Source organism: Scyliorhinus canicula, chromosome 7 (assembly GCF_902713615.1).
Source record: "Scyliorhinus canicula chromosome 7, sScyCan1.1, whole genome shotgun sequence".
Lineage (NCBI taxonomy): Eukaryota > Metazoa > Chordata > Chondrichthyes > Carcharhiniformes > Scyliorhinidae > Scyliorhinus > Scyliorhinus canicula.
This window is the reverse complement of record NC_052152.1, coordinates 38,841,011-38,867,041: the sequence shown is the minus strand read 5'-3', so window position 1 is coordinate 38,867,041 and position 26,031 is coordinate 38,841,011. Positions and strand designations below refer to the sequence as shown.

Genomic DNA, 26,031 nt, shown 5'->3' with positions numbered 1-26,031 from the left:
GAAATGGAACTGGATCAGCCATATAAGTACTGTGGCTATAAGAGCAGGTCAGAGGCTGGGAATTCTGTGTGAGTAACTCATCCTGTGACTTCGCAATGCTTGTCCACCATCTGCAAGGCACAAGTCAGGAGTGCATGGGAACACCATCATATGCAAGTTCCTTCCAAGCCACTCACCATCCTGACTAAATCCTCTGCTAGCAGCACTGTTGGTGTACCTACACCACATGGACTGTAATGGTTCAGTAATGCAGCTCACTACCATCTTCTCAAGGGCAATTAGGGATGGGCAATCAATACTGGCTGAGCCAGTGATGCTGACATCATAAAATAATAAAATAAAGTTAAGCAGTCAGGGCAATAAATACTGGTCCTGCCAATGACATTCACACAAGATTAGATCATATAATCTCTCCTCATAAATGTGACATATCGAGCCCAGGTTAAATATTAACCACTTGTTCCAAAGGCAGCATATCTTTTATTTGCGTGTTGTGCCTATTTGCAAAGCTCCAGCTGTGGTCTAACTTTTTCTTAATTTTATTCGTTTTGGCATATCGTTAAGAAACAGGAATCAATGAGACGGATTGGTAACACTGGTGAACTGTGAGCTCCAAGTATGGATCAAAGAACAAGGAAAGAATCATCGTATCCCTGGTCCGCATTCCGGTTCTTTTTCTGCCTGTTGATACTGTTGGCTTTGCTGCTGATGGAGAATCTGAGTCTTCATCACATAAAGGTAAAATAATAAAACAACTTATTCACTGATATTCATGTTTAAGCCTTTGACAGAAAATGTTGGCAAGCTACGCGACAAAAGGTTACTCCAGATAAGAGTGAGTGGGCCGGCTTCTCCGTGCCTGAGACTAAGTGTTGATGTTGAGGCAGGATTAGTGAACTCCAACGACAGCAAAGCTGGTGCCGCGCCTGGACGAATTCACTGACCGTTAAGGGGCTTGTTCGCTGGTGGAGATCCAGTCTCAGAGCCAGGGCAACATGAGGGTTTGTCAGCGAGTATCCAACGCCTGCAGGTGCAGTTGGACGAGTCCAATTGCGTGCAGGAGCAGGAGGTGGTGCCGACCATGAGTGCCACCCAGGCCAACACTGAACAGGTGACCTGTGGTGAAGGCCTTGGGGCAAATCGTTTGGCCATGGGTTAGGATGTCCATGGCTTGGGGCATACTGTGCAGTTGTTGGCCGAGGCCCAGAACAGGCTCACCCTGTCACAGGTAACCATGTAACAGAGCCAGCTGGACATTGCAGTGGCGCTTCAGAGAGTGGCCCAATCACAGCTGAGAGTGGCGGCGGCATTGCTCAGGCACTGGCTGACGTGAAATAGATACAGAGGGAGGTGGTCCAGTCCCAGGAGGAGGTGGCGCAGTCACTGGCGCAGTCACTGGCTGATGTGGCACAGACTCAGAAGGTGCGGGCACAGCACTGGGTGATGTGGCGTAGTCCCAGAGGGAGGCGGCCCACTCCCTGTGCTCCATAGCTGCGAGCACAGAGACAAGAGCAGGGCTCCAGGACTAGCAGTGCCAGGTGGTGGGGGTGCCTTAGCAGTTAGCTCTGCTTACACCCCCGTCCCATGGAGTACCCCAGGGGCCATCGGACAATCCAAGGGAGGAGGAGGTGATGGGCCCGTGCCGGTGACTCCCGCAAGCGAGGTGCCAGAACACCGCAGCGCCTCGATTCCGCCCCCCCCCCCCCCCACCCCAATCCCTCTCCTGTCCCTGACGCATCACATGGGGAGCAGGCAGAACAGGGCGGCACCACGCTACTTGCTTGAGACTCCCAAGCAACACCTGGGTTGATCCTGGCCAAGTTGGCCCAGCAGACAGGCACCAAAGGGGACCCAGGTCACCGGGTGGGAATCACAGCAGGCCGCCTCCACTCCTGATGTACCATCTTCAGATACGCCAAGCGCTGGGTCAAGATCCTGGAGCTCTGTCCCTAATAGCACTGTGGGTGTACCTACACCTCATGGACTGCAGCGGTTCAAGATGACACTACACCAACATCTTCTCTCGGACAATTAGGGATGGGTAACAAATGCTGGCCGAGCCAGCGAAGTCCATATCCTGTCCAGCCTCCACTTACTGAAAAAACTGTGATTTTCACAATTGTTTTCTGTCACGTGAGAATTTCAGGTCTCTGATCCCAATGTTCTCCTTCTCACTGTGAACATCAAACATGCCGACACCCTCACTATTGGGTAATCTCTCGTGCACCTTCCTTGAACAATTCCAAACTCCGGAAAGATCCTGAACACATCTCGGAGGCTTTTCCCCCTTTGTTAATCACTGCTTCTTTCTTGGTTGGAGGTGGGCCTGTTTCAGAAAGTGAATCTGAAATTAAACTATATTTATTATTTTACAAAGTTGTTTCTTTCCTCAGTACAAAAAAGTACCAACTTCAGGAATGGAGGCAAATTGGAAAAGGTACCCACCTCCAAAGATTTATTCCACAAATGTACATCCGAAGGAGAATAAAACATATTTTTGGACAGACAAACTGTTGCAATGTGGCTACCAGAATCACAGCTTCACCCCTGAAGAAAGGTCAGAGGGGACGTCCATTATGAAAATGATCGAATGGCCAAAACCACCCAACCCTTCTGTGCCCTTTGTGAAAAGCAGCGACCCAGCACATGTTCGCTTTATAATTTTAAATTCTACCAAAACTTTCTATGTCGGGGATCAGTTACAAGTGATGCTGCAAATGAAAGATTTTGAAGGACACCCAAAGCAATATGGGGGTGACTATCTCCAAGGCCGGATCCACACTCCAGCTTTAAAAGCTGGTTCAGCCGGAACAGTTGTAGATACACAAAATGGATTTTACTATCTAAATTTTAATTTATCTTGGCCGGGGAAAGTTGAAGTGTCTGTTTCCCTGGTTCATCCCAGTGAAGGAATCCAAGCACTTGAAAGACTTCGCAAGGAACGGCCAGAGAGGGTGTATTTTCAAAGTACCTTCAAATATCGGGGTACTTCAGAGACCACTGTGTGTAATCTCTGTTTGCCACAAACTAAACCACTCTGTAACTTTACTGATCCCAGAACCGGGGAACCCTGGTTCTGTTACAAACCAAAGAAGCTTCCGTGCTCTGCCCGTATCAACCATGCAATGGGAGGTTATGAGCAGAAACTCCTAATGACAGAAGAAGAGCATTTTTTCAAAAGGTACGTCGCTTAACATTCTCCTTCCCTTTCTTCACATCCTTGAGACGAGTGTAAATTCACCAACCTCATGCTTCACTACTTGTGAATGATAATATGTTGGAGAGTGATATGATTCTAACTCCTTTTGACTGTGGCTTGTTGCTGAGAGTGTGGGATTGATGAGGAATGCACTTTGTCGAACTAAACCTGTCATTGCTCGAATTTCAATGACTTCCAAACCTGTCGTTGCATTCAACTAGAGATTAGAAGCTGTTGAGGGGCAGAGATGCAAATTTAGTAAGTAGAAAGTATGGGAGGAAAATGCAAAGTGGAAGTCATCCTTGATCACTCCATAGAGATGCCTGAAGACCATCATTGGCAGATACTTTGAAATTGATCCAGAATCCAATATTATGCAACATGGAGGGAGAGGGAGTGGGATAGAGGGAGAGCCAGAAGAGAAGAGACAGAGAGAGATAAAATTCAAGAAAATTGTAAATTCTTCCTTGTGTTAAGACAACCTAGGCGAATGTGCAGTCAATTCAAGCCCCACATGCCCCAGAGTTCCATTGTAAGTGAATAACCAATAATTTACCTAAAGTTTCTGGGGTGTTTGGCCCCCGACTGTTCCAATGACTTACAGGCCCCGGATATGTAAGTAAAACACAAAGTAACTGTTTATTTATAACAAGAGAATAGTTAAATATGTAATGACGATAATAGAACAATCAGCAGCAAAAACCACACAGGTCCCGGGATTTCAAAAGAGGAGATTGGCTGCTAGCCAAGTCTATCAAAAATCTGACATCACTGGACTATGCCACATAGCACACTGTACTGAGGGGAATCCTGAGACCCGTACAAATAGCACATTAGACTGGGTTATTCCAGTTTAAAATCAAAATCTGCAGAATTGTGGAATCCAGTACAACAGAACATAAAGGGGATTACAGAGCCAGATTTAAATGGGGAAAGCAATGTTTAAACATGATGGGTTGGATTCTCCATTGGCCGACCAAAATTGGAAAAGGCGATTGGGCGGACAATCGGTTCTGACACCTAAATTGTGGTGGGCGGCAGGTTCACGCCACATCTCAATGCTCCGTCACCTTTACAGCAGCGTCAATGCGTTTCCACTCCCCACGTAGAGTAAATGCTGTTTGCATATCTTTAACGGGCCTTTCCCAGTATTCTCTGGGGGTCTCCGCAATTCTCCACTTCCACTGAGGGGAATTTCCAATGACGAGGTTAACTTGTGCTGTTAAAAATTGAGAAACAGGCGCCGTGGCTGATGAGGGAGAGAGAAGAGGCAGGACATGGAGAGGCACGACTGTGTGCTGCCGGTCCTGGCACTGGCCAGGGGGAGTGGTGGTGGGGGATGGGTTGCGGGGCCGGGGCGACCCCTCACGGGACTGCAGCAGTGTCTGGGCACGGACCGCCATTGTCACGACCTGTAAGGCAGCCATCTTGCTGAGCACCCAACTGACCACCTAAATTGGCCTCTGGTTCTGCAGAATGCCACCGGCTGTGTGGGTACCAGGAACTGCCTTTCACCCGCCACTTGGCCTGGCTTCGCACAGCCTTCCCCCCTCACCTTGCCCGGCTCTTCCTTCCTTCCCCATCTGGCCTGGCCTGGAACAGCCTTACTCCCCAGCTGGCCTAGCCTGGCACTGCATTCCTCCCCCACCTGGCTAAGCCCGGAACATTTTTCTCCCCCATTGGCATGGCACTGCCTTCCTCCCCCTCCTGGCCTGCCATGGCACTGCCTTCCTCACCCTCCTGGCCTGTCCCGGCACTGCCATCCTCCCTCCCTGGCCTGACGTGGCCCGGTCCGGCAGTGTCTTCCTTCCCCGCCTGGCCTGGCCTTTCACAGACTTTATTAGCGAACACAAAAGGTATTTATTGACAACAATTGTACAGGAGCCTCCTGGCTGTAGTAAGCTGCACGGTAGCAAAGTGGCTAGCACTGTTGCTTCACAGCATCAGGGTCCCAGGTTCGATTCCTTGGGTCATTGTCTGTCCGGAGTCTGCACGTTCTGCCCGTGTCTGCGTGGGTTTCCTCCGGATGCTCCAGTTTCCTCCCACACGTCCCGAAAGATGTGCTGTTAGATAATTTTGGCATCTGAATACTCCTTCTGTGTCCCCGAATAGGCGCCGGAATGTGTTGACTAGGGGCTTTTCACAGTAACTTCATTTCAGTGTTAATGTAAGCCTATTTGTGACAATAAAGATTATTACTATTATAAATGTCTCTTTGCCGAAGAGCCTCTCTCACACCTCCCAATTGGTTACACAGACCATGTGACCCTTAATGTGCTGTGTTGCCCTTAAAGGGACAATCACCACAACCCTCGCCCTTAAAGTCCTTCACTCAACAGCTAATTCACTCAGTCCTAAATACTAACTAATAATTATATACATGAGTTGGACAATTATAAGTCTTTGTGGCGTTTTCTGTTCTTTGTAGAGCGACGTAATTCTGTTGTCTGAGATGCTTCCACAGGATCAACATTAACAGGAATTAAATTTCCGGTGGTGGCCATGAAGTGGGTGGTTGCACACAGGGCAGCTCCAGCTCGAAGGCATTGATTTGAACTCTTTTTACCCAAAAACAGGGGGAATTTTGATGGGAAAGTGTAGTTGAAGGTGTGGAGAAGTTATCAGACCCGGCAGAGGAAAGTTAAAGACCTGACCAAGGAGCTGGAAGAGACCTGTGGTGCAGCAATAATTGGAAAGATGGTGGAGGGGGAAGGGTTGTCGCATTCTGGAAAACCCCAGACAGAGCAGTTGGGCATTCATCAGAGAGGGGTTTCGTCAGCAACAGAAAGGAGATGCAAGAAGAGCAATTAGAAGGACATCGAAGGAGTGTAGCACCCTTGAAAGGCTCGATGGAGAGAGTTGAGAAGTGCTTGGAGGCACAGGGGTTGCAGATCCGGGACATGGTGAGCGTGATGTCTGACCCCAATGATCAAGTGGTGGCATTGGAGGTAGAAGTGGGGCACATGGGGGATCTTTGCAAGTCGCTAAGGGCAAAGGTAGAGTAGCAGGTGTATAGATGTAGAAGCAGAACCTGTGGATCATTGGTCTGCCTGAAGACGTGGAAGGCACGAGTGCTACAAGATAAGTCTCAAGAATGCTGGCAGGGCTGGTGGCAGAGGGGGTATTGGAAAAGTCCCCAGAGGAGGATAGAGCGCACAGGTCTCTAAGGCAGAAGCCAAGAGTGGGGGAGCCACCACGGGCGGTGATTGTGAGGCTCCACAAGTTTGTGGAGAAGGAGAAGATTCTACAGTGGGCCACAGAGAAACGGAACTGCGAATGGGAGGGGAACGAGGTCCGAATATATCAGGACATTAGAACGGAGCTGGTGAAAAAGCATGTTGGGTTCAAAAGGGCTAAGGCAGCTCTCTATTGAAGGCAGATAAAGTTTGGGGTGCTGTACCCGGCGAAACTGTGGGTGATTTTTGAAGGGTGGGAGTACGATTTTATTAGAGATCATAAACTGGGCGAGAACTGTACATTGTTGGGAGACAGATGAGTTGGAATAACGGAGTTCGGAAGATGCAGGTAGTCTGGGGGCTGGAGGGTGAGGGTTTTTTTTCTTCTCTGGTAAGGCGATTTTATTGTTGCGATTTTATTTGTTAAAGGACAATAGGTTTGTAAGGGGACAACTGTACCCCCAACCCGCCACCTGTGATGGCGTTTAATTTTTTGGCAGGAGGTGACCTGCGGTTTTAGATGTGTCTTTGTTTGGGTGGGAAAGGGGGAGGTCCACAGGGAGCCGTTTATACAGGGAGGAAAGAGTGGAGGAAGGGGTGGAGGGGTAGGCAGGAGGAGCGTTTGGGCAGGAGCTGCCACGCTGGCAATGAAGTGGGGGAGATGGCCACGGGGGTTGGTCAAGGGTGAGGGGAGGGGGGATGTGACATGACAGTGTTGTCATGGATGGAGAACGGGGCCAATTTGAATAGGCTCTCTGAGTAAAGAACCTACCTCGGACATCCCTCCTATATTTCCCACCCTGAATCTTATAGTTATGCCTCCTTGTAACAGCTACATCCCCCCGAGGAAATAGTCTCTGAACATCCACTCTATCTATCCCCCTCATCATCTTATAAACATTTATTAAGTCGCCTCTTATCCTCCTCCGCTCCAAAGAGAAAAGCCCTAGCTCCCTCAACCGTTCCTCATAAGACCTATCCTGCAAACCAGGCAGCATCCTGGTAAATCTCCTTTACACCCTTTCCAATGCTTCCACATCCTTCCTGTAATGAGGTGACCAGAACTGCACACAATAATCCAAATGTGGTCTCAGCAGGGTCATGTATAGTTGCAGCATAACCCCGCGGCTCTTAAACTCAAGCCCCCTGTTAATACACGCGAACACACTATAAGCCTTCTTCACGGCTCTATCCACTTGAGTGCAACCTTCAGAGATCAGTGGACATGAACCCCAAGATCTCTCTGTTCCTCCACATTCCTCAGAACACTGCCGTTGACCCTGTAATCCACATTTTAAAAAATTCTACCAAAATGAATCACCTCGCACTTATCAGGGTTAAACTCCATCTGCCATTTATCGGCCCAGCTCTGCATCCTACCAATGTCTCTTTGCAGCCTACAACAGCCCTCCACCTCATCCACTACTCCACCAATCTTGGTGTCATCAGCAAATTTACTGATCCACCCTTCAGCCCCCTCCTCCAAGTCAGTGATAAAAATCACAAATAGCAGAGGACCCAGCACTGATCCCTGTGGTACACCACTGGTAACTGGTCTCCAGTCTGAAATTTTTCCATCCACCACCACCCTCTGTCTTCTATGTGATAGCCAGTTACTTATTCAATTGGCCAAATTTGCCTCTATCCCACACCTCCTTACTTTCTTCATGAGCTGACCATGGGGAACCTTATCAAACACCTTACTAAAATCCATGTATACGACATCAACTGCTCTACCTTCATCTACACACTTAGTTACCTCCTCAAAAAATTCAATCAAATTTGTGAGGCAAGACTTACTCTTCACAAATCCATGTTGGCTATCCCGGATTAAGCTGCATCTTTCCAAATGGTCATAAATCCTATCCTTCAGGACCTTTTCCATTAACTTACCGACCACCAAAGTAAGACTAACTGGCCTATAATTACCAGGGTCATTCCTATTCCCTTTCTCGAACAGAGTAACAACATTTGCCACTCTCCAGTCCTCTGGCACTATCCCCGTGGACAGTGAGGACCCAAAGATCAAAGCCGAAGGCTCTGCAATCTTATCCCTTGCCTCCCAAAGAATCCTTGGATATATCCCATCTGGCCCAGGGGACTTGTCGACTCTCAGGTTTTAAAAAATTGCTAATACATTCTTCCTCAGAACATCTACCTCCTCCAGCCTACCCGCCTGTATCACATTCTCATCCTCAAAAACATGGCCCCTCTCCTTGGTGAACACTGAAGAAAAGTATTCATTCAACGCCTCTCCTATTTCTTCTGACTCCATGCACAAGTTCCCACCACTGTCCTTGACCGGCCTACCCTCACCCTGGTCATTCTTTTATTTCTCACATAAGAGTAAAAAGTGTTTTCCTTGATCTTTCCCACCAAGGACTTCTCATACCCCTTCTTAGCACTCCTAAGCCCTTTTTTTTAGCTCATTCCTTGCTACCTTGTAACCCTCAAGCGACCCAACTGAACCTTGTTTTCTCATCCTTACGTACACTTCCTTTTTCCTCTTGACAAGACATTCAACCTCTTTTGTGAACCATGGTTCCCTCACACAGCCATTTCCTCCCTGCCTGACAGGGTCATACCTATCAAGGACACGCAGTATTTGTTCCTTGAACAAGCTCCACTTTTCATTTGTGCCTTTCCCTGACAGTTTCTGTCCCATCTTATGCTCCCTAATTCTTGCCTAATCGCATCATAATTACCCCTCCCCCAATTATAAACCTTTCCCTGCCGTATGGCCCTATCCCTCTCCATTGCAATAGTGAAAGACACCGAATTGTGGTCACTATCTCCAAAGTGCTCTCCCACAAACAAATCTAACACTTGGCCCTGTTCACTACCCAGTACCAAATCAAATGTGGCCCCACCTCTTGTCGGCCTATCCACATATTGTGTCGGGAAACCCTCCTGCACACACTGTATAAAAACTGCCCCATCCAAACTGTTCGACCTATAGAGGTTCCAATCAATATTTGGAAGTTGGGCAGCACGGTGGCACAGTGGTTAGCATTGCTGCCTACGGCACTGAGGACCCCGGGTTTGAATCCCGGCCCTGGTCACTGTCTGTGTGGAGTTTGCACATTCTCCCCGTGTCTGCGTGGGTTTCGCCCCCACAACCCAAAAGATGTGCAGGTTAGGTGAATTGGCCACGCTAAATTGCCCCTTAATTGGAAAAAATAACTGGGTACTCTAAATTTTTTTTAAAATTTAAAAATATTTGGAAAGTTAAAGTCACCCATGACAACTACCCTGAGACCTCCACACCTATCCATAATCTGTTTTGCAATTTCTTCCTGCACATCTCTATTACTATTGGGGGCCTATAGAAAACTCCTAACAATGTGACCGCTCCTTTCCTATTTCTAACTTCGGCCCATATTACCTCAGTAGGCAGGTCCCCTTTGAACTGCCTTTCTGCAGCCGTTAAACTATCCTTGATTAACAATGCTACTCCTCCACCTCTTTTACCACCTTCCCTACTCTTACTGAAACATCTATACCCTGGAACTTCCAACAACCATTCATGTCCCTGTTCTAACCATGTCTCCGTAATGGCCACAACATCGTAGTCCCAAGTAACAATCCACGCTCCAAGTTCACCTACCTTATTCCGGATGCTCCTTGCATTGAAGTAGACACACTTCAACCCACCTTTCTGTCTGCCGGTACACTCCTGTGACCTTGATACCCTCCTCAGTACCTCACTACTCTCAACACTGGCTTCTGGACTACAGCTCGTTTTCCCAGCCCCCTGACAAATTAGTTCAAACCCCCCCCCCGAAGAGCCATAGCAAATTTCCCTCCCAGGATATTGGTGCCCCTCTGGTTCAGGTGCAAACCGTCCTGTCTGTACAGGTCCCACATTCCCCAGAATGTGCTCCAATTATCCACGTACCTGAAACCCTCCCTCCTACACCATCCCTGCAGCCACGTGTGTATCTGCACTATCTCCCTGTTCCTCACCTCACTAGCACGTGGCACTGGCAACAAACCAGAGATGACAACATGGTTTGTCCTGGCTCTTAGCTTCCACCCTAGCTCCCTAAATTCCTGTTTGAAATCCCTGTCCCTTCTCTTACCTATGTCTTTGGTACCGATGTGTACCACGACTTGTGACTGTTCCCTGTCCCCCTTAAGGATTCTGAAAACACGGTCCGAGATGTCACGGACCCTGGCACCCAGGAGGCAACATACCATCCGTGAGTCTATTTCGCTGCCACAGAACCGTCTATCTGTCCCTCTAGCTATCGAGTCCCCAATAACTATTGCTCTCCTGCTCTCCCTCCTTCCCTTCTGAGCCACAGGGACGGACTCAATGCTGGAGATCTGTTCACCGTGGCTTACCCCTGGTAGGTCGTCCCCCTCAACAGTATCCAAAATCGTATACTTGTTACTGAGGAGAACGACCACAGAGGATCCCTGCACTGACTGCTTCCTCCTAGGCCCTCTCGCCGTCACCCATCTATCTCGATTCTTCGGAGTAACTGCATCCCTGAAGCTACTATCTATGACCACCTCTGCCTCCCGAATGATCCGAAGTTCATCCAGCTCCAGCTCCAGTTCCCTAATGCGGTTTCTGAGGAGCTGGAGATGGATGCACTTCCCACAGGTGAAATCAGCAGGGACACTGACGGTGTCCCTCACCTCAAACATTCTGTAGGAGGAACATTGCGCTGCCTTCTCTGCCATCCCCGCCAGATAAAAAAAGAAAAAGAAAGAAAAAGCTTACCTGTTATTCACTCTACCCCTTAGGTTAAAGGATGTGGGAGGGTGGGGGACACTACAAGTGTAGTGTCTAGGGTTTAGGAACTGCCCAACTTAAATACAGGTAAAAATAAAACACTTAACCAGCAACCACTGTGCCCCACACTAGAACAGCAATCAGCAGTTATGGGCCTGCATAAACAATTCAAATCTTTACTACTTACCCAGCAGTCACTCTGTCCTCACTCCGACCGGATTCAGCTGGAAACTCCCAACAGTACGTTTTTTAAAAATTTACTCCCCTTCTCAGCAAGCACTCACTCAGCAACCACTGCGCCCCATACGAGAACAGCAATCAGCTGTTATAGGCCTGCGCAAACAATTTAAATCTTTACTACTTACCCAGCAGTCACTCTGTCCTCACTCCGACCGGATTCAGCTGGAAAATCCCAACAGTAAGTTTTTTAAAAATTTACTCCCCTTCTCAGCAAGCACTCACTTAGCAACCACTGCACCCCACACAATAACACCTCAGGGAAAAGAAAAACTACTTACCAGTCACCAGCCAATCACTTACCTGCAAGCTGTGATATCACGGTTCAACTTCTTTCTACTTCTACCTGCCCTCGAGTCTCCCTCTTTATCTTTACTCAGCTGGGATCCTTACAGTGATTATTATTTTATGGTTAGAGGAGGAGGTAGGGAGGGAAACACTGTCCACTTGACAACAGCTCCTTCACACAAACAGCCTCAAGATACAGTGACCGCAATGCACTGATGCAAATTTTCCCGCAACAGCCAATCAGTAGCTCCGCTCTACTGCCCTCTCCTGGATGCTTGCCTTCACTTGAACACGGAGGGTGTCTTGCTCAGGTATCAGCAGCCACATTCTGGGAGGCATTGAAGACGGTGGTCCAGGGGGGAGATTATCTCATTCAAGGCGCACGGCGATAAGATGAGGAGAGAGGAGTATGGGTGATTCCCACGGCTGAATGACGAAAGGAGGCAGGTGCTGGAGGAGCAATTAGGTTTGAGAGAGGTGGTGCAAAACATAAGAAGGATAAAGTTGGGGAAGGCCTCGGTGCTGGACAGTTGCCTGGTGGAGTTCTATGAGGAGTTTGCAATGGAGTTAGCACTACATTTATTGGGAATGCTTAGCGAGACGCTGAAGAAGGGGGAGCTGCTGGAGATACTGACATAGGCAATGATCACGCTAATTCCAAAGAAAGGGAAGGACCCGCTGGAGTGTGGGTCATACAGGCCCATATCACTGTTGAATGCAGATGTGAAAGTGTTAGCTAAGTTCATAGCGGAGAGAATGGAAGGATGTGTTCTGGGAGTGGTTGCAGAGGACCAATCGGGCTTCGTGAAGGGTAGGCAGCTTTCCAGTGATACTAGGCGGTTACTAAATGTGATCATGATCCTGTCGAAGGGATGGGTACCAGAGGTAGTGGTATCTATGGACGCGGAGAAGTCTTTCAACCGGGTGGAGTGGTGGTTCGAGGTTCTGTGAAGGTTTGGGTTTGGGCCGAAGTTTGTGGCGTGGGTGCATCTGCTGTACATTGCCCCGGTGGCTAGTGTATGGACAAATGAGATAAGTTCATGGAGCTTCAGGTTGCATAGGGGAATGAGGCAGGGGTGTCCGCTGTCGCCGCTGCTGTTCACGCTGGTGATAGAGCCCTTGGCGATGGCCCTTTGGCGGTCAGCAGAGTGACAGGGGATTACAAGGGGCAGTAGGGAACACTGAGGTTTTTTTGTTTTTTTTTTCAAATTTTAGAGTACCTAATTATTTTTTCCAATTAAGGGGCAATTTAGTGTGGCCAATCCACCTACCCTGCACATCTTTGGGTTGTGGGGGTGAAACCCACGCAGACACGGGGAGAACGTGCAAACTCCACACGGACAGTGACCCAGGGCTGGGATTCGTACCTGGGTCCTCAGCGCCATAGGCAGCAATGCTACTCACTGCGCCACCGTGCTGCCCGGGAACACTGAGTTTCACTCTATGCAGACAACTTCCTTCTGTTCTTGTCGGACCCATTGGAGGGTATGGGGGGAATTATGGGTTCATTAGAGAGGCTTGGGGTGTTCTCGAGTTATAAGTTGAATGTGGGAAAAAGCGAGGTGTTTCCGGTGAATGCAGCAGGTCAGGGAGACAAGTTAATGGTGTTCCATTTAGGATTGCCAGGGATAGGTTTTAGGTATTTAGGGGTCCAGGTGACTGGGGAGTGGGCGACGATGCATAAATGGAACTTAACAAAGTTGGCGGAGGAGGTAAGAGAGGACTTTAGGAGATGGGATACGTTACACCTGACACTGATGGGGAGGGTCCAAGTGGTGGAAATGAATGTCCTACCAAGGTTCCTATTCTTGTTTCAGACCCTCCCGATCTTCATTCCAAAGGCCTTCTTCCGGAAGTTGCATGCAGCAATCTCAGAGTTTATATGGGCAGGGAAGGTATCTGGGGTGAAGAGGGCCCTGCTATGGAGGCTGAGGGAGAAAGGGGGGTTGGCGTTACCGAATCTGCTGCACTACTATTGGGCGGAGCATACGGAGAAGGTGAGGTGGCGGTGGGAAGGAGCGGGGTTAGAAAGGGTTAGGATGGAGGAGTAGTCCTTTAGGGGGTCCAGCCTGAGGGCCATAGTGACAGCGACACTACCGTTGGCACCGAGGAGGTGGACAGTACAAAAAGAGACCCTTCAACCCAGTGGTACAGTCCACAATTAGGGTTGGAACCAGCTGAGGATGATGGTGCTAATACTGCTGTGTGAGAACCACGGGGGAGTCAGGTGGCATGTATAGGAGGTGGAGAGGTGGGGCTGCTGAGGGAGAGGGTTCAAATCTGGAGGCGAGGTTTGCAAGTCTGGAAGAGCTGTAGGAGAGGTTAGAGCTCCCGAAGTGAAGCAAATTTAGGTATACGCAAGCGAGGGACTTTGCATGGAAGGTGTGGAGAGGGTTTCCCAGGCTGCCGAAATATGGCCTAATGGGACGGTTGCTGCTTCCAGACGTGGAAGGGAAGGGTAGGATCGGGGACATATACGTATGGTTGGGGATGCAGGGGGGAGCACAAGTGGTGACAATTAAGGAGAAATGAGAGGAAGGGTTTGGGGGAGATAGGAAAGGGAGTGTGGAGTGAGGTGTTGCGGAGTGTGAATTCAACATCCTTTATCCTTTGATAAAGTTTAAGGTGCTACACAGGGTGTACATGACTCTGGCAATGATGAGTGGGTTCTTCCAGGGGTTGGCAGACGAGTGTGAGAAGTGTGGGCGAGGACCAGTGAACCACGTACGTATGTTCTGGCTTATGAGAAGTTGGAGAGTTACTGGGAGGGAGCGTTCAAGACGCTAACAAAGATTGTGGGGGTGGAGGCCATACCCTGTGGTAGGGATTTCTGGGGTATCGGAAATGCTGGAGCTGATGGAGGGGAGGAAGGCCGATGTTGTGGTCTTTGCCTCTCTAGTTGCCCGGCGAAGGATTTTGCTGGAATGGCGGTCAACAAGGCCGCCGGGAGTGGCGGTCTGGCTGGGGGACCTATACCACTTCCTCCGGCTGGAGAAGATTAAGTTTGAATTGAGGGGATCAGTGGGGGACTTTGAGACACGGTGGGGACTGTTCACGACCATGTTTGAGAAATGTTCGCGGGGGGTGAAAAGGAGGGAAAATCTATAAAACTAATTCATGAGATGTGGAGAATGTTCTCTGACTTTTTTATGTTTTTGTACTTTTGAACATGTTTGGAATAGAATACATTAAAAAAAGGATTAACAGAACTGCAATAATGGGTACTTCTTCTGGCACAGGGGATCTATCTCTATTTGTTTCCACGAGACATCAGTTATGTCGATAACAGGGCGATCAGGTACTTTGGTGCTTACAGGCTCAAAAACATTTGTTAGAATGTTCTACAGTACAAAAAGAGACCCTTCAGCCCATCATGTCTGCGTCAGCCATCTAGCATCTATCTATTCAAATTCAATTTTCCAGTACAGGGTCTGTCACCTTTTTTGCTATGGCATTTCGAGTGCTTATCTAAATGTTTCTTAAATGTTTTCAGAGTTCCCGCCTCTACCACCCTTTCAAGCATCGAGTTTCAATTAGTTTTCATGATTCCATGTTAGATTTTAAGATAGACATTGTGAATTGTTGTCATTTTCTGACTTTGTCAAGGTTACTTTCTTGAGTATATTTGTGAGTGTGTGTGTGTGTGTGTGAGAGAGAGAGTATGTATGTGTGTGAGTGTGTGTGTGAGAGAGAGTATGTGTGTGTGTTTGTGTGTGAGAGAGAGAGAATGTGTCTGTGTGTGTGTGTGTGTTTGTGTGAGAGAGAGAGTTAGTACCAAAGGGGTGAGTGCTTCAATCAAAAAATTCATCCATCTTTTTTCAACCCACAAAATGTTCGCTGCTGATTGTTCAAGCTGTCCACACAACGAGTATTAAAAACATGCACGCATCTTCCTCACAGTAATTGACTGATTTCAGACAGTCGACAAGGGAACAGGGACTTCAGGGCAGCACGGTGGCACAATGGTTAACACTACTGCCTCACAGAGCCAGTGAATTCTGGCCTTGGGTCACTGTTTGGACATTATAGTAAATGAATGTAGATTATATGTTTAGTATCAATTGTGTATTATATAGGAGTAAGTGTCGAATCCAATTAAGTAGTGTTAATAAATTTATAGCTTTGTTCAATTTAAAGCTATTTTGTGGTCTTTGTGAACACTACGCCAACCATCCTAATGTTAGCAACACAAGGAACACCACACGACTCTTTGAAGGAGCAGCCCACCTCGGCCCATTCCCCCACAACCCCACCTAACCTGCGCACAATGGGACAATTTTGGCATGGCAATCCACCTCACCTGCACATATTTGGACTGTGGGAGGAAACCGGAGCACCCGGAGGAAACCCACACAGACACGGGGAGAACGTGCAGAATCCTCACAGACAGTGACCCAAGCCGGGAATCGAACCTGGGACCCTGGAGCTGTGAAGCAACTGTGCTAACCTTTTGCTGCCGTTCTTAAAATGTATTAGCAGAGACCATCAAAACATTTACAGTGAAATTACTATGACTTGCAACATTACTTCTTTAAATCCAGTGCCATCCTGTGCCACCCTTCTCTCTCTCTTTCCTCCACCCGCAATGGTGGGATTAGAACCGGGACCCCAAAGCATTACCCATGGTCTCTGGATTACTAGCCTAGTGACAATACCACTAAAGCCACCACCTCCCCTTTAGTACCACGAATATGAAATTGCCTCAGACAGTACTGGAACTAACTGCGATTGTGCAGTGGTGTCCTCCAGTGGCTGCACGAGGAGCACAGTTCCTTTTAATTTATTTTAATTACTTGGACTTGGATACAGGGATGATACTTACATCAACATGCTCTGCCACCTTCAAAAACATTTACGCACCCAAGCCTGGGGGGTCTCTGTTCCTGCACCCATTTTAAAATGTAACCACATTTATAATGCCTAATTTTCCATCCAAAATGTTTTACCGCACATTCCTCTGCATTAAATTTCACCTGCCACGTGTTTACCCATTTCAGCAGTTCTCCTGAACACTTCTACTCTTCTCCTCACTGGTTACACTTTCTCATCATCGAACGCCAAGTTGACGTGCCCCCTCATACCCCGCCTTAAGCTCAAACAGAGTTGAGTTTACTTCACAAACTGTTCTCAGCAGTGAATTTAATGGTAAGAGATGAGGAGTTATGTAGTTTGGGAAGAATATTGCCAGAAAAGGTGGTAATATGTGGAATTCAGGGTGAGAGGAGTAGTGTTCCATTATATAAGGTAAGATTGGAAAGTCCAGTGAAGAGTGGTGAAGTGGTAGTAGGAGTAATAGAGAAACTATCTTGTCCAGGAATACAGTTCATCTTGGGTAATGATATAGCTGGATCGCAGGTGGGAGTGATGCCTACTGTGGTTGATAAGCCAGTAGAAAATCAAACAACTGAAGTTTTGAAGGACGAATATCCTGGGATCTTTCTGGATTGTGTAGTAACAAGATCGCAAAGTCACAGGTTAAGACAAGAGGAGAAATCAAAGAGTGAAGATGATGTCGAAGTGCAATTATCAGAAACGATTTTTGATCAGATGGTTGAAACAGAACAAGGACAGTTGGAGGATGAGACGGAATTTTTTAGTTCAGGAAAATTGCCGCAGTTACAACAGAAAGATATAGAAATAAAATGGATGTTTCAGAAAGCATATATGATGAGGAATCTGAGTGTATACCAGAGTGTTATTACCGTAAAAATGATGTCTTGATGAGAAAATGGAGACCTGTACATATGCAGGCGGATGAAAAGTGGGCAGAAGTTCATCAAGTAGTATTGCCGGTGGGGTATAGAAAGGAGGTGTTGCGAGTTGCACATGAGGTACCAGTGGGAGGTCATTTGGGAATAAGAAAAACTCAAGCTAAAATACATAAACATTTTTATTGGCCTGGACTACATAAAGATGTGGTTACATTATGTCAATCATTTATTTTTTTTAAATAATTCTTTTTGAGATTTTCCAAAACATATCAAAAACAGAAAATAACAACAAGAAACCAGTATTAACAACAACAAAAAGAAAAACACACTAACCCCCAAAACCAAACCCCCCCCCCCCCCCCCCCCCCCCCCCGCCAGTAACTACAAAAAGAGAAATAGATAAACACCCGGCATATTCAATAAACACATGTACGCATTTCTCCCTTCCCCCGAAACAAACCCCCCCTCCCCTCCTCCCTCCCTCCGTCCCTCCCTCCCTCCACCCCCCCCCCCCGGGTTGCTGCTGCTGCCGGCCTATTTTCCTACCGTTCTGCCAGGAAGTCCAAGAAAGGCTGCCACCGCCTAAAGAACCCCTGTACTGATCCCCTCAGGGCAAATTTCACCCTCTCCAATTTGATGAACTCCGCCACATCATTGATCCAGGCCTCCACACTTGGAGGCCTCGCCTCCTTCCATTGAAGCAAAATCCTCCGCCGGACTACTAGGGACACAAAAGCCAGAACACCGGCCTCTTTCGCCTCCTGCACTCCCGGTTCCACTGCAACCCCAAAGATTGCGAGTCCCCAGCCTGGCTTGACCCTGGATCCTACCACCCTCGACACCACCCTTGCTACCCCCTTCCAGAACTCCCCCAGCGCTGGGCAAGCCCAGAACATATGGGCGTGGTTCACTGGGGTCCCCGAGCACCTAGCACAACTGTCCTCGCCCCCGAAAAACCTACTCATCCTCGTCCCGGTCATGTGGGCCCTGTGCAGCACCTTGAACCGTATGAGGCTAAGCTTCGCACAGGAAGAGGAGGAATTCACTCTCTCCAGGGCATCCGCCCACGTCACCTCCTCAATCTCCTCATCTAGCTCCTCCTCCCATTTACCCTTCAGCTCCTCCACCCAGGCCTCACCCACCTCCTGCATGACGTTGTACACGTCCAAAATCCTCCCTCCTCCAACCCACACCCCCGAGAGCACCCTGTCCCGTACCCCACGTGGGGGCAGCAGAGGGAACCCCTCCACCTGCCGCCTGGCAAATGCCCTAACCTGCATGTACCTAAACATGTTCCCTGGGGGGAGCCCAAACTTCCCCTCTAACTCACCCAGGCTCGCAAACCTCCCATCCACAAACAGGACCCTCAACCTCCTAATACCTACCCTGTGCCAGCCAAGAAACCCGCCATCGATGCTCCCTGGTACAAACCGGTGGTTGCCCCGTATCAGGGACTCCATCAAGCCCCCCATCTCCCCCCTATGCCGTCTCCATTGCCCCAAAATTTTGAGGGTAGCCGCCACCACCGGGCTTGTGGTATACCTCGTTGGAGGGAGCGGCAACGGCGCCATTACCAGCGCCTCCAGGCTCGTGTCCACGCAGGACGCCATCTCCATCCTCTTCCATGCCGCCCCTTCCCCGTCCATTACCCACTTACACACCATCGCTGCATTGGCAGCCCAGTAGTACCCACAGAGGTTGGGCAGCGTCAGCCCCCCCCCTATCCCTGCCCCGCTCCAAAAACAACCTTCTCACCCTTGGAGTCCCATGCGCCCATACAAATCCCGTAATACTCCTGTTGACCCTCCTAAAAAAGGCCTTCGGGATAAGGATGGGGAGGCTGTGGAGGAACAGGAACAAAATCCTTGGAGCACCGTCATCTTGACGGACTGCACCCTACCCGCCAGCGACAGTGGCAACATGTCCCATCTTTTAAACTCCTCCTCCATTTGCTCCACCAGCCTAGTGAGGTTAAGCTTGTGAAGGGCCCCCCAGCTCCGAGCCACCTGGACTCCCAGGTACCGAAAGCTCCTCCCCGCCCTTTTCAGCGGGAGCCTATCAATCCCCGCCTCTTGATCCCCCGGGTGCACGACGAACAACTCACTCTTACCCAGGTTGTGCTTGTACCCAGAAAAATCCCCAAATTCCCTAAGGATCTGCATCACCTCCGGCATTCCCCCCACTGGGTCCGCCACATAAAGCAACAAGTCATCTGCATATAATGACACTCGGTGCTCCTCCCCACCCCGCACCAGACCCCTCCAATTCCTCGACTCCCTCAACGCCATGGCCAGGGGCTCAATTGCCAACGCAAAGGGGACAGGGGACACCCCTGCCTCGTCCCCCAGTGCAGCCAAAAGTACTCCAGTCTCCTCCTATTCGTGGCTACGCTCGCCATCGGGGCCTCATATAACAGCCTCACCCACCTGACAAACCCCTCCCCGAACCCAAACCTTTCCAGCACCTCCCACAAGTACCCCCACTCAACCCTATCAAAGGCCTTTTCCGTGTCTAATGCTACCACTATCTCCGCCTCCCCTTCTACCGCCGGCATCATGATAACATTCAGAAGCCTACGTATATTGGTGTTCAGCTGCCTTCCCTTCACAAACCCCATCTGGTCCTCATGAATGACCCCCGGCACACAGTCCTCTATCCTTGTGGCCAAGATCTTCGCCAACAGCTTGGCATCCACATTTAATAACGAGATCGGCCTATATGATCCACACTGTAGGGGGTCCTTGTCCCGTTTAAGGATCAAGGAAATCAGCGCCCGTGACATAGTCGGGGGCAAAGTTCCCCACTCCCTTGCCTCGTTAAAGGTCCTAACCAACAGGTCTGCATACATTTTGTAAAATTCGACCGGAAACCCATCCGGCCCCGGAGCCTTCCCCGACTGCATGCTGCCTATCCCTTTGACCAGCTCCTGCAGCTCAATCGGCGCCCCCAGCCCCTCCACCTGGCCCTCCTCCACCTTCGGAAATCTCAGCCTATCCAAAAAGCGCCCCATTCCCCCCCCCCCCCCCCCCCCCTCCTCCACCGGGGGCTCGGACCGATACAATTCCCCATAAAAGTCCCTGAAGACCCCTTTAATGTCCACCCCCCTTCGCACCACATTACCTCCCCTACCCGTCACTCCACAAATCTCCCTGGCCGCGTCTCGCTTACGTAGCTGATGCGCCAGCATCCTACTCGCCTTCTCCCCATATTTGTACACCGCTCCCTGTGCCTTCCTCCACTGAGCTTCCGCCTTTCCGGTGGTCAGCAAGTCGAACTTGGCCTGAAGGTTATGTCGCTTCCTCAACAGTCCCTCCTCCGGAGCCTCCGCGTATCTCCTGTCCACCCTCACCATCTCCCCCACCAACCTTTCCCTCTCTCTTTGCTCTCCCCTCTCCCTATGGGCTCGGATCACAGCCCCTCTAATCACAGCCTTCAATGCCTCCCAAACCGTCCCCACCCGGACCTCCCCATTATCATTGGCCTCTAAGTACTTCTTGATACACCCCCGAACCCGCCCGCCCACCTTCTCATCCGCCAGCAGTCCCACCTCCAGGCGCCAGAGCGGACACTAGTCCCTCTCCTCCCCCAGCTCAAGGTCTACCCAGTGCGAGGCATGGTCCAAAATGACTATAGCCGAATACTCGGCATCCTCCACCCTCGAAATAAGCCCCCTGATCAGGACAAAAAAATCGATCCGGGAATAGGCCTTATGCACATGGGAAAAAAATGAATACTCCCTGGCCCTTGGTCTCGCGAACCTCCACGGATCCACCCCTCCCATCTGGCCCATAAACCCCCTCAACACCTTAGCCGCTGCGGGCCTCCTGCCCGTCCTGGACATGGATCGATCCAATGGGATCCAGCACTGTGTTAAAGTCCCCCCCCAGTATCAGGCCCCCCGTCTCTAGATCCGGAATGCGGCCCAACATGCGCCGCATAAAACCCGCATCATCCTAATTTGGGGCATAGACATTCACCAGCACCACCCGCTTCCCTTGCAACTTGCCGCTCACCATCACATACCTCCCTCCACTGTCAGCCACCACCTTTGATGCCTCAATCGACACCCTTTTTCCCACCGGAATCGCCACCCCCTGATTTTTTGCATCCAGCCCTGAATGAAACATCTGGCCTACCCAGCCCTTCCTCAGTCTAACCTGGTCCGCCACCTTCAGGTGTGTCTCCTGGAGCATAGCCACGCCCGCATTCAGCCCCTTCAGGTGCGTAAACACCCGGGCCCGTTTAACCGGCCCATTCAGCCCCCTCACATTCCAAGTTATCAGCCGGATCAGAGGGCTCCCTGCCCCCCTCCCCTGCTGACTAGCCATAACCCATCCCCTGCCCGCCCCAGGCCAGCGCCCCCCGCTCGGCCCGTTACATTTTGTCAATCATGTCACACATGTCAAGTGATAGGGAAACCTCAAGCAGTGATAAAACCAGCGCCCTTAATATCAATTCCAGCATTTGAGGAACCTTTTACAAGGGTCCTAATTGATTGCGTAGGACCGCTTCCTAAAACGAAAAGTGGGAATCAATATCTTTTGACGATAATGGATGTGTCTACTAGGTTTCCAGAGGCCATTCCAGTACGTAATATTACAGCTAAAAATATTGTGTCGGAGTTACTTAAATTCTTTACTGGAGATGGATTACCCACAGAAATACAATCGGATCAAGGATAAAATTTCACCTCAAGGTTATTCAAAGAAGTTATGGATAACTTAGGAATAAAGCAAGTTAAATCAACTGCGTACCATCCAGAATCGCAGGGAGCATTAGAAAGGTGGCATCAGACATTAAAGACAATGTTGAAGGTTTATTGTCACGATTATCCAGAGGATTGAGATAAAGGAATTCCATTCGTACTGTTTGCAATCAGGGATGCACCTAATGAGTCTACCAAATTTAGTTCTTGTGAACTAATTTTTGGTCATGAGGTAAGAGGACCACTTAAATTAATTAAGGAAAAATTGGTGAGTGAGAAATCGGAAATTACATTAATGGATTACGTGTCAAATTTTAGGGATAGATTAAAAAGAGCAGGTGAATTAGCTAGACAACATTTAAAAGTTGCACAAAATGTGATGAAACGGGTAGCGACAAGAAATCCAATGTTTGTAGTTTTGCCAGTGGAAATAAAGTTTTAGCATTTTTACCAGTGGTAGGTGAGCCTTTAAAAGCAAGGTTTGTTGGATCTTATCAAATTGAAAGGAAATTAAGTGAGATGAATTATGTGGTAAGAACACTGTATAGAAGGAAAACTCACAGAGTGTGCCATGTGAATATGCTTAAGGGAAGGAGAGAAAAATTAGGAGGTTTTAATGATTCTTTTTTTAAATAAATTTAGATTACCCAATTATTTTTTCCAATTAAGGGGCAATTTAGCGTGGCCAATCCATCTACTCTGCACATTTTTGGGTTGTGGGGGCAAAACCCATGCAGACACGGGGAGAATGTGCAAACTCCACACAGACAGTGACCCAGAGCCGGGATTGAACCTGGGACCTCAGCGCCGTGAGGCAGCTGTGCTAACCACTAGGCCACCGTGCTGCCCTGGTTTTAATGATTCTAACTCAAAGTGACGAACCAAATCCAGATGACTGTGAATTTCGCATACCTCAAATTAAATTGGAAAATGAGGATGTTCTTAAAAATTGGGATAAATTGTTGAGTTACCTTCCAGAGGAAAAACAGACTGACCTGAAAGAGTTATTGGTATCACGTGGGCAAGTTTGTGGAGTTAAATTGAGATAAAATGGCTATACATGATGTAGATGAGGGAAATGCTGTTCCAATCAAACAACATCTATACAGACTTAACCCTTTAAAATTGGCACAGGTTAACAAAGAGATTGAGAGTATCCTTTAAAATGGCATAATTGAAGTAGGTTGCAGCCAATGGAGCTCACCCATAGTGATGGTACCTAAACCAGATGGTACCCAACGGTTGTGTATGGACTACAGAAAGGTTAATGCAATTAAAAGCACGGACTCTTATCCTATTCCACGTTTGGAGGATTGCATTGAGGAAGTGGGACAATCAGCTTTTATTTCCAAACTGGATTTACTTAAAGGTTACCGGCAGGTACCTTTATCCGAAAGGGCAAAGGAGATTTCAGCTTTTGTGACTCCAGATGGTATATACAATTCAAAGTTATGCCATTTGGCATGAAAAATGCCCCAGCCACATTTCAACGGTTAACTAACAAAGGATTACCCAATTGTGCGGTATACATCGACGATCTGGTAATTTTCAGCCAGACATGGACAGAACATTTGAAACATCTGATGGAGTTCTCGATCGACTTCAGGAGGGGGGTTTAGTGATAAACCGAGCCAAAAGTGAATTTGGAAAAGGTCAAGTCACTTTCCTTGTCCATACAATCGGACAGGGTTGAATGGTCACACGGGATGTGAAAGCTACCGTTATTGAGGAGTTTCTAATACCCTCGACACAAAGGGAAATAATGCGATTTCTTGGCATGAATGGATTTGACCGAACATTTCTGCAAAAGTTTTGTCGCGTGATTGCTCCACTGATGGACTTGCTGAAGAAACATCAAAAATCTCAGTGGACAGCTGACTTTTAACAGGTATTTGACCGCCTGAAAGCTGTATAACCAATGCTCCTGTGTTACAAGGGAGTCTTTGATCAGATTGAACTAAAGTATCTGACTTTAAAGAGACATGCTGAGGCATAGAGAAATGGATGGATCGTGCAGAGACCTTCTTGTTCAAACACACTGTCACTCAAGAGGGATTGCAGTTGGAGGAAGAAGAACAAAAAAAATGGACTATATTATTATACCTGTTTACATGTGTTGTTTTTTGAAATGAAAAGCATATTTACTGTGTGCATTTCTTAAAGGATAGTGAAAAGGTAAAAAATGAAACCATCTTGAAGTTGATGGTTTATTTTTTTTCTTGGGGGGAGATGTCATGTGAGAGTACCTTTAAGAAATGGGTGTTTTTATAGAATAACTGTAGTGGGTGTACCTTTAAGAAATGGGTGTTTATTACTACAGTGATGTCAGAGTGTGGGCGGAGCTGGACTGTCTGTCAGCTTTTAGTTTCACTTTGATAATAGCTTGGGTGTGTCTGTGTTTTTTTGGTTTTGTTTCAGTATTGGAGCTGCAGTCAGCCACAGAATGTGTAATGTTGTTCTCTCTGCCATGTAAAGACTATCTCTTGATCATTTGGTGAATTCAGAGTTATAACTGTTCTCAGTAGTGAATTTAAACCTGATATGCTTCTGTTAAAAGTTTTTTTAAAGTCTTATGGATGTTAAAAGGAAAGTAAGGATTACTTAGTGTTGTATTCTCTGGGGTTTTTATTGAATTAATGGTTGCTAAGATAGAGATAGAGATAGATAGAGAAATACAGCACAGAACAGGCCCTTCGACCCACGATGTTGCGCCGAACATTTGTCCTAGGTTAATCATAGAATTTTGGACACTTTTTCATGGCCAATCCACCCAACCTGCACATCTTTGGACTGTGGGAGGAAACCGGAGTACCCGGAGGAAACCCATGCACACACGTGGAGGATGTGGGAATCCTGGGCTGGATTCTCCACCGGCGGGATGCTCCATTTTGCCGGCAGCCTGGGTGTTTCCCAACGGTGTGGGGCTGCCTCACAATGGGAAACCCGATTGGCCAGCCGGCATAACGGAACATCCCGCCGGCGTGCTGAAGCAGAAATATGGCGCAGCGAACGGAAATCCAGCCCCCTGAGCATGAAAGACAATTCTGAGGTTAAGAGTTACCAGAATGGGAAAGAGAAAGAATGAAAGTAACCCCTCAGAAGCTATGAATTACTATGGATTGTGTCCAGGAATATTGATTGTCTATTAAGGGATAGTCTATGGTGAGATTCTCCCTCCCGCCAGACCTATTTTCTGGTGCGGCATGCCCCCGCCAGCAGCGGGATCCTCCATCCCGTCAGTTGGCCAATAGGGTTTCCCGTTGTAGCCACATCATCGGGAAATCCCCAGGTATGAGTGCGCTGCCAGCAAAGCGGAGAATCTCGCTGACGGAGAATCCCACCCTATATCTGTGAAGTGGGTTTCTCAGTTGTGCCACAATTAAAGCAGAAATTTCTATTCTACAATTTAAAGTATAAGGGCGCGATTCTCCGCAAAGGCGGAGAGTCGTGAAGGCTGCCACGAAAACGGCCGTGTTTCACGGCAGCCTCCGCGCCCCCTCCCGGGACCCGATTCTGCTCCCCGGTCGGGGCTAGCATCGCGGCCCCGTGAACTACGGCATCGCGGTCTTAACGAATTTCGCTAAGCCCGCGCGCCAAAGTTAGCGACGGCTGACGCATATGATGATGTCAGCCGCGCATGCGCGGATTGGACGACTCCAACCCGCTCATGCGCGGATGACGTCATCCGCGCATATGCGTCAGACCCGCGCATGCGCGGTCCGTAATGCCCCTCAGCCGCCCCGCGGACTTATCCTGTGGGGCGGTGGAGGGAGAAAGAGTGCGAGGGAATCAGACCCGCTGCCCGCGATTGGTGCCCACCGATCGCAGGCCCATGCCACCTTTGGCACGGCCGTGGTGCGGCCATGCCAATCGGTGGCATGGTTGTGCAGAACGGCACTTTGCCGCCATTTTCACGAACTTGTATAGCAGGTGTATTAAAATTCGTGAAAACGGCCGTAAAGGCCTTGGAA

The 26,031-nt window shown here is 48.7% G+C and overlaps 1 protein-coding gene across 1 annotated transcript in view; it reads left to right on the top strand.

Moving 5' to 3' along the window:
• The first annotated feature begins 674 nt into the window (after positions 1-674).
• LOC119969072 (NXPE family member 3-like) overlaps positions 675-26,031 on the top strand; it is a 71,182-nt gene continuing 45,825 nt past the window's right edge. The window contains exons 1-2 of the mRNA XM_038802276.1: positions 675-738; positions 2,394-3,181. Coding sequence (XP_038658204.1) covers positions 709-738; positions 2,394-3,181 — 818 coding nt within the window. The 5' untranslated portion in view covers positions 675-708. The remainder of the gene's footprint in view (positions 739-2,393; positions 3,182-26,031) is intronic.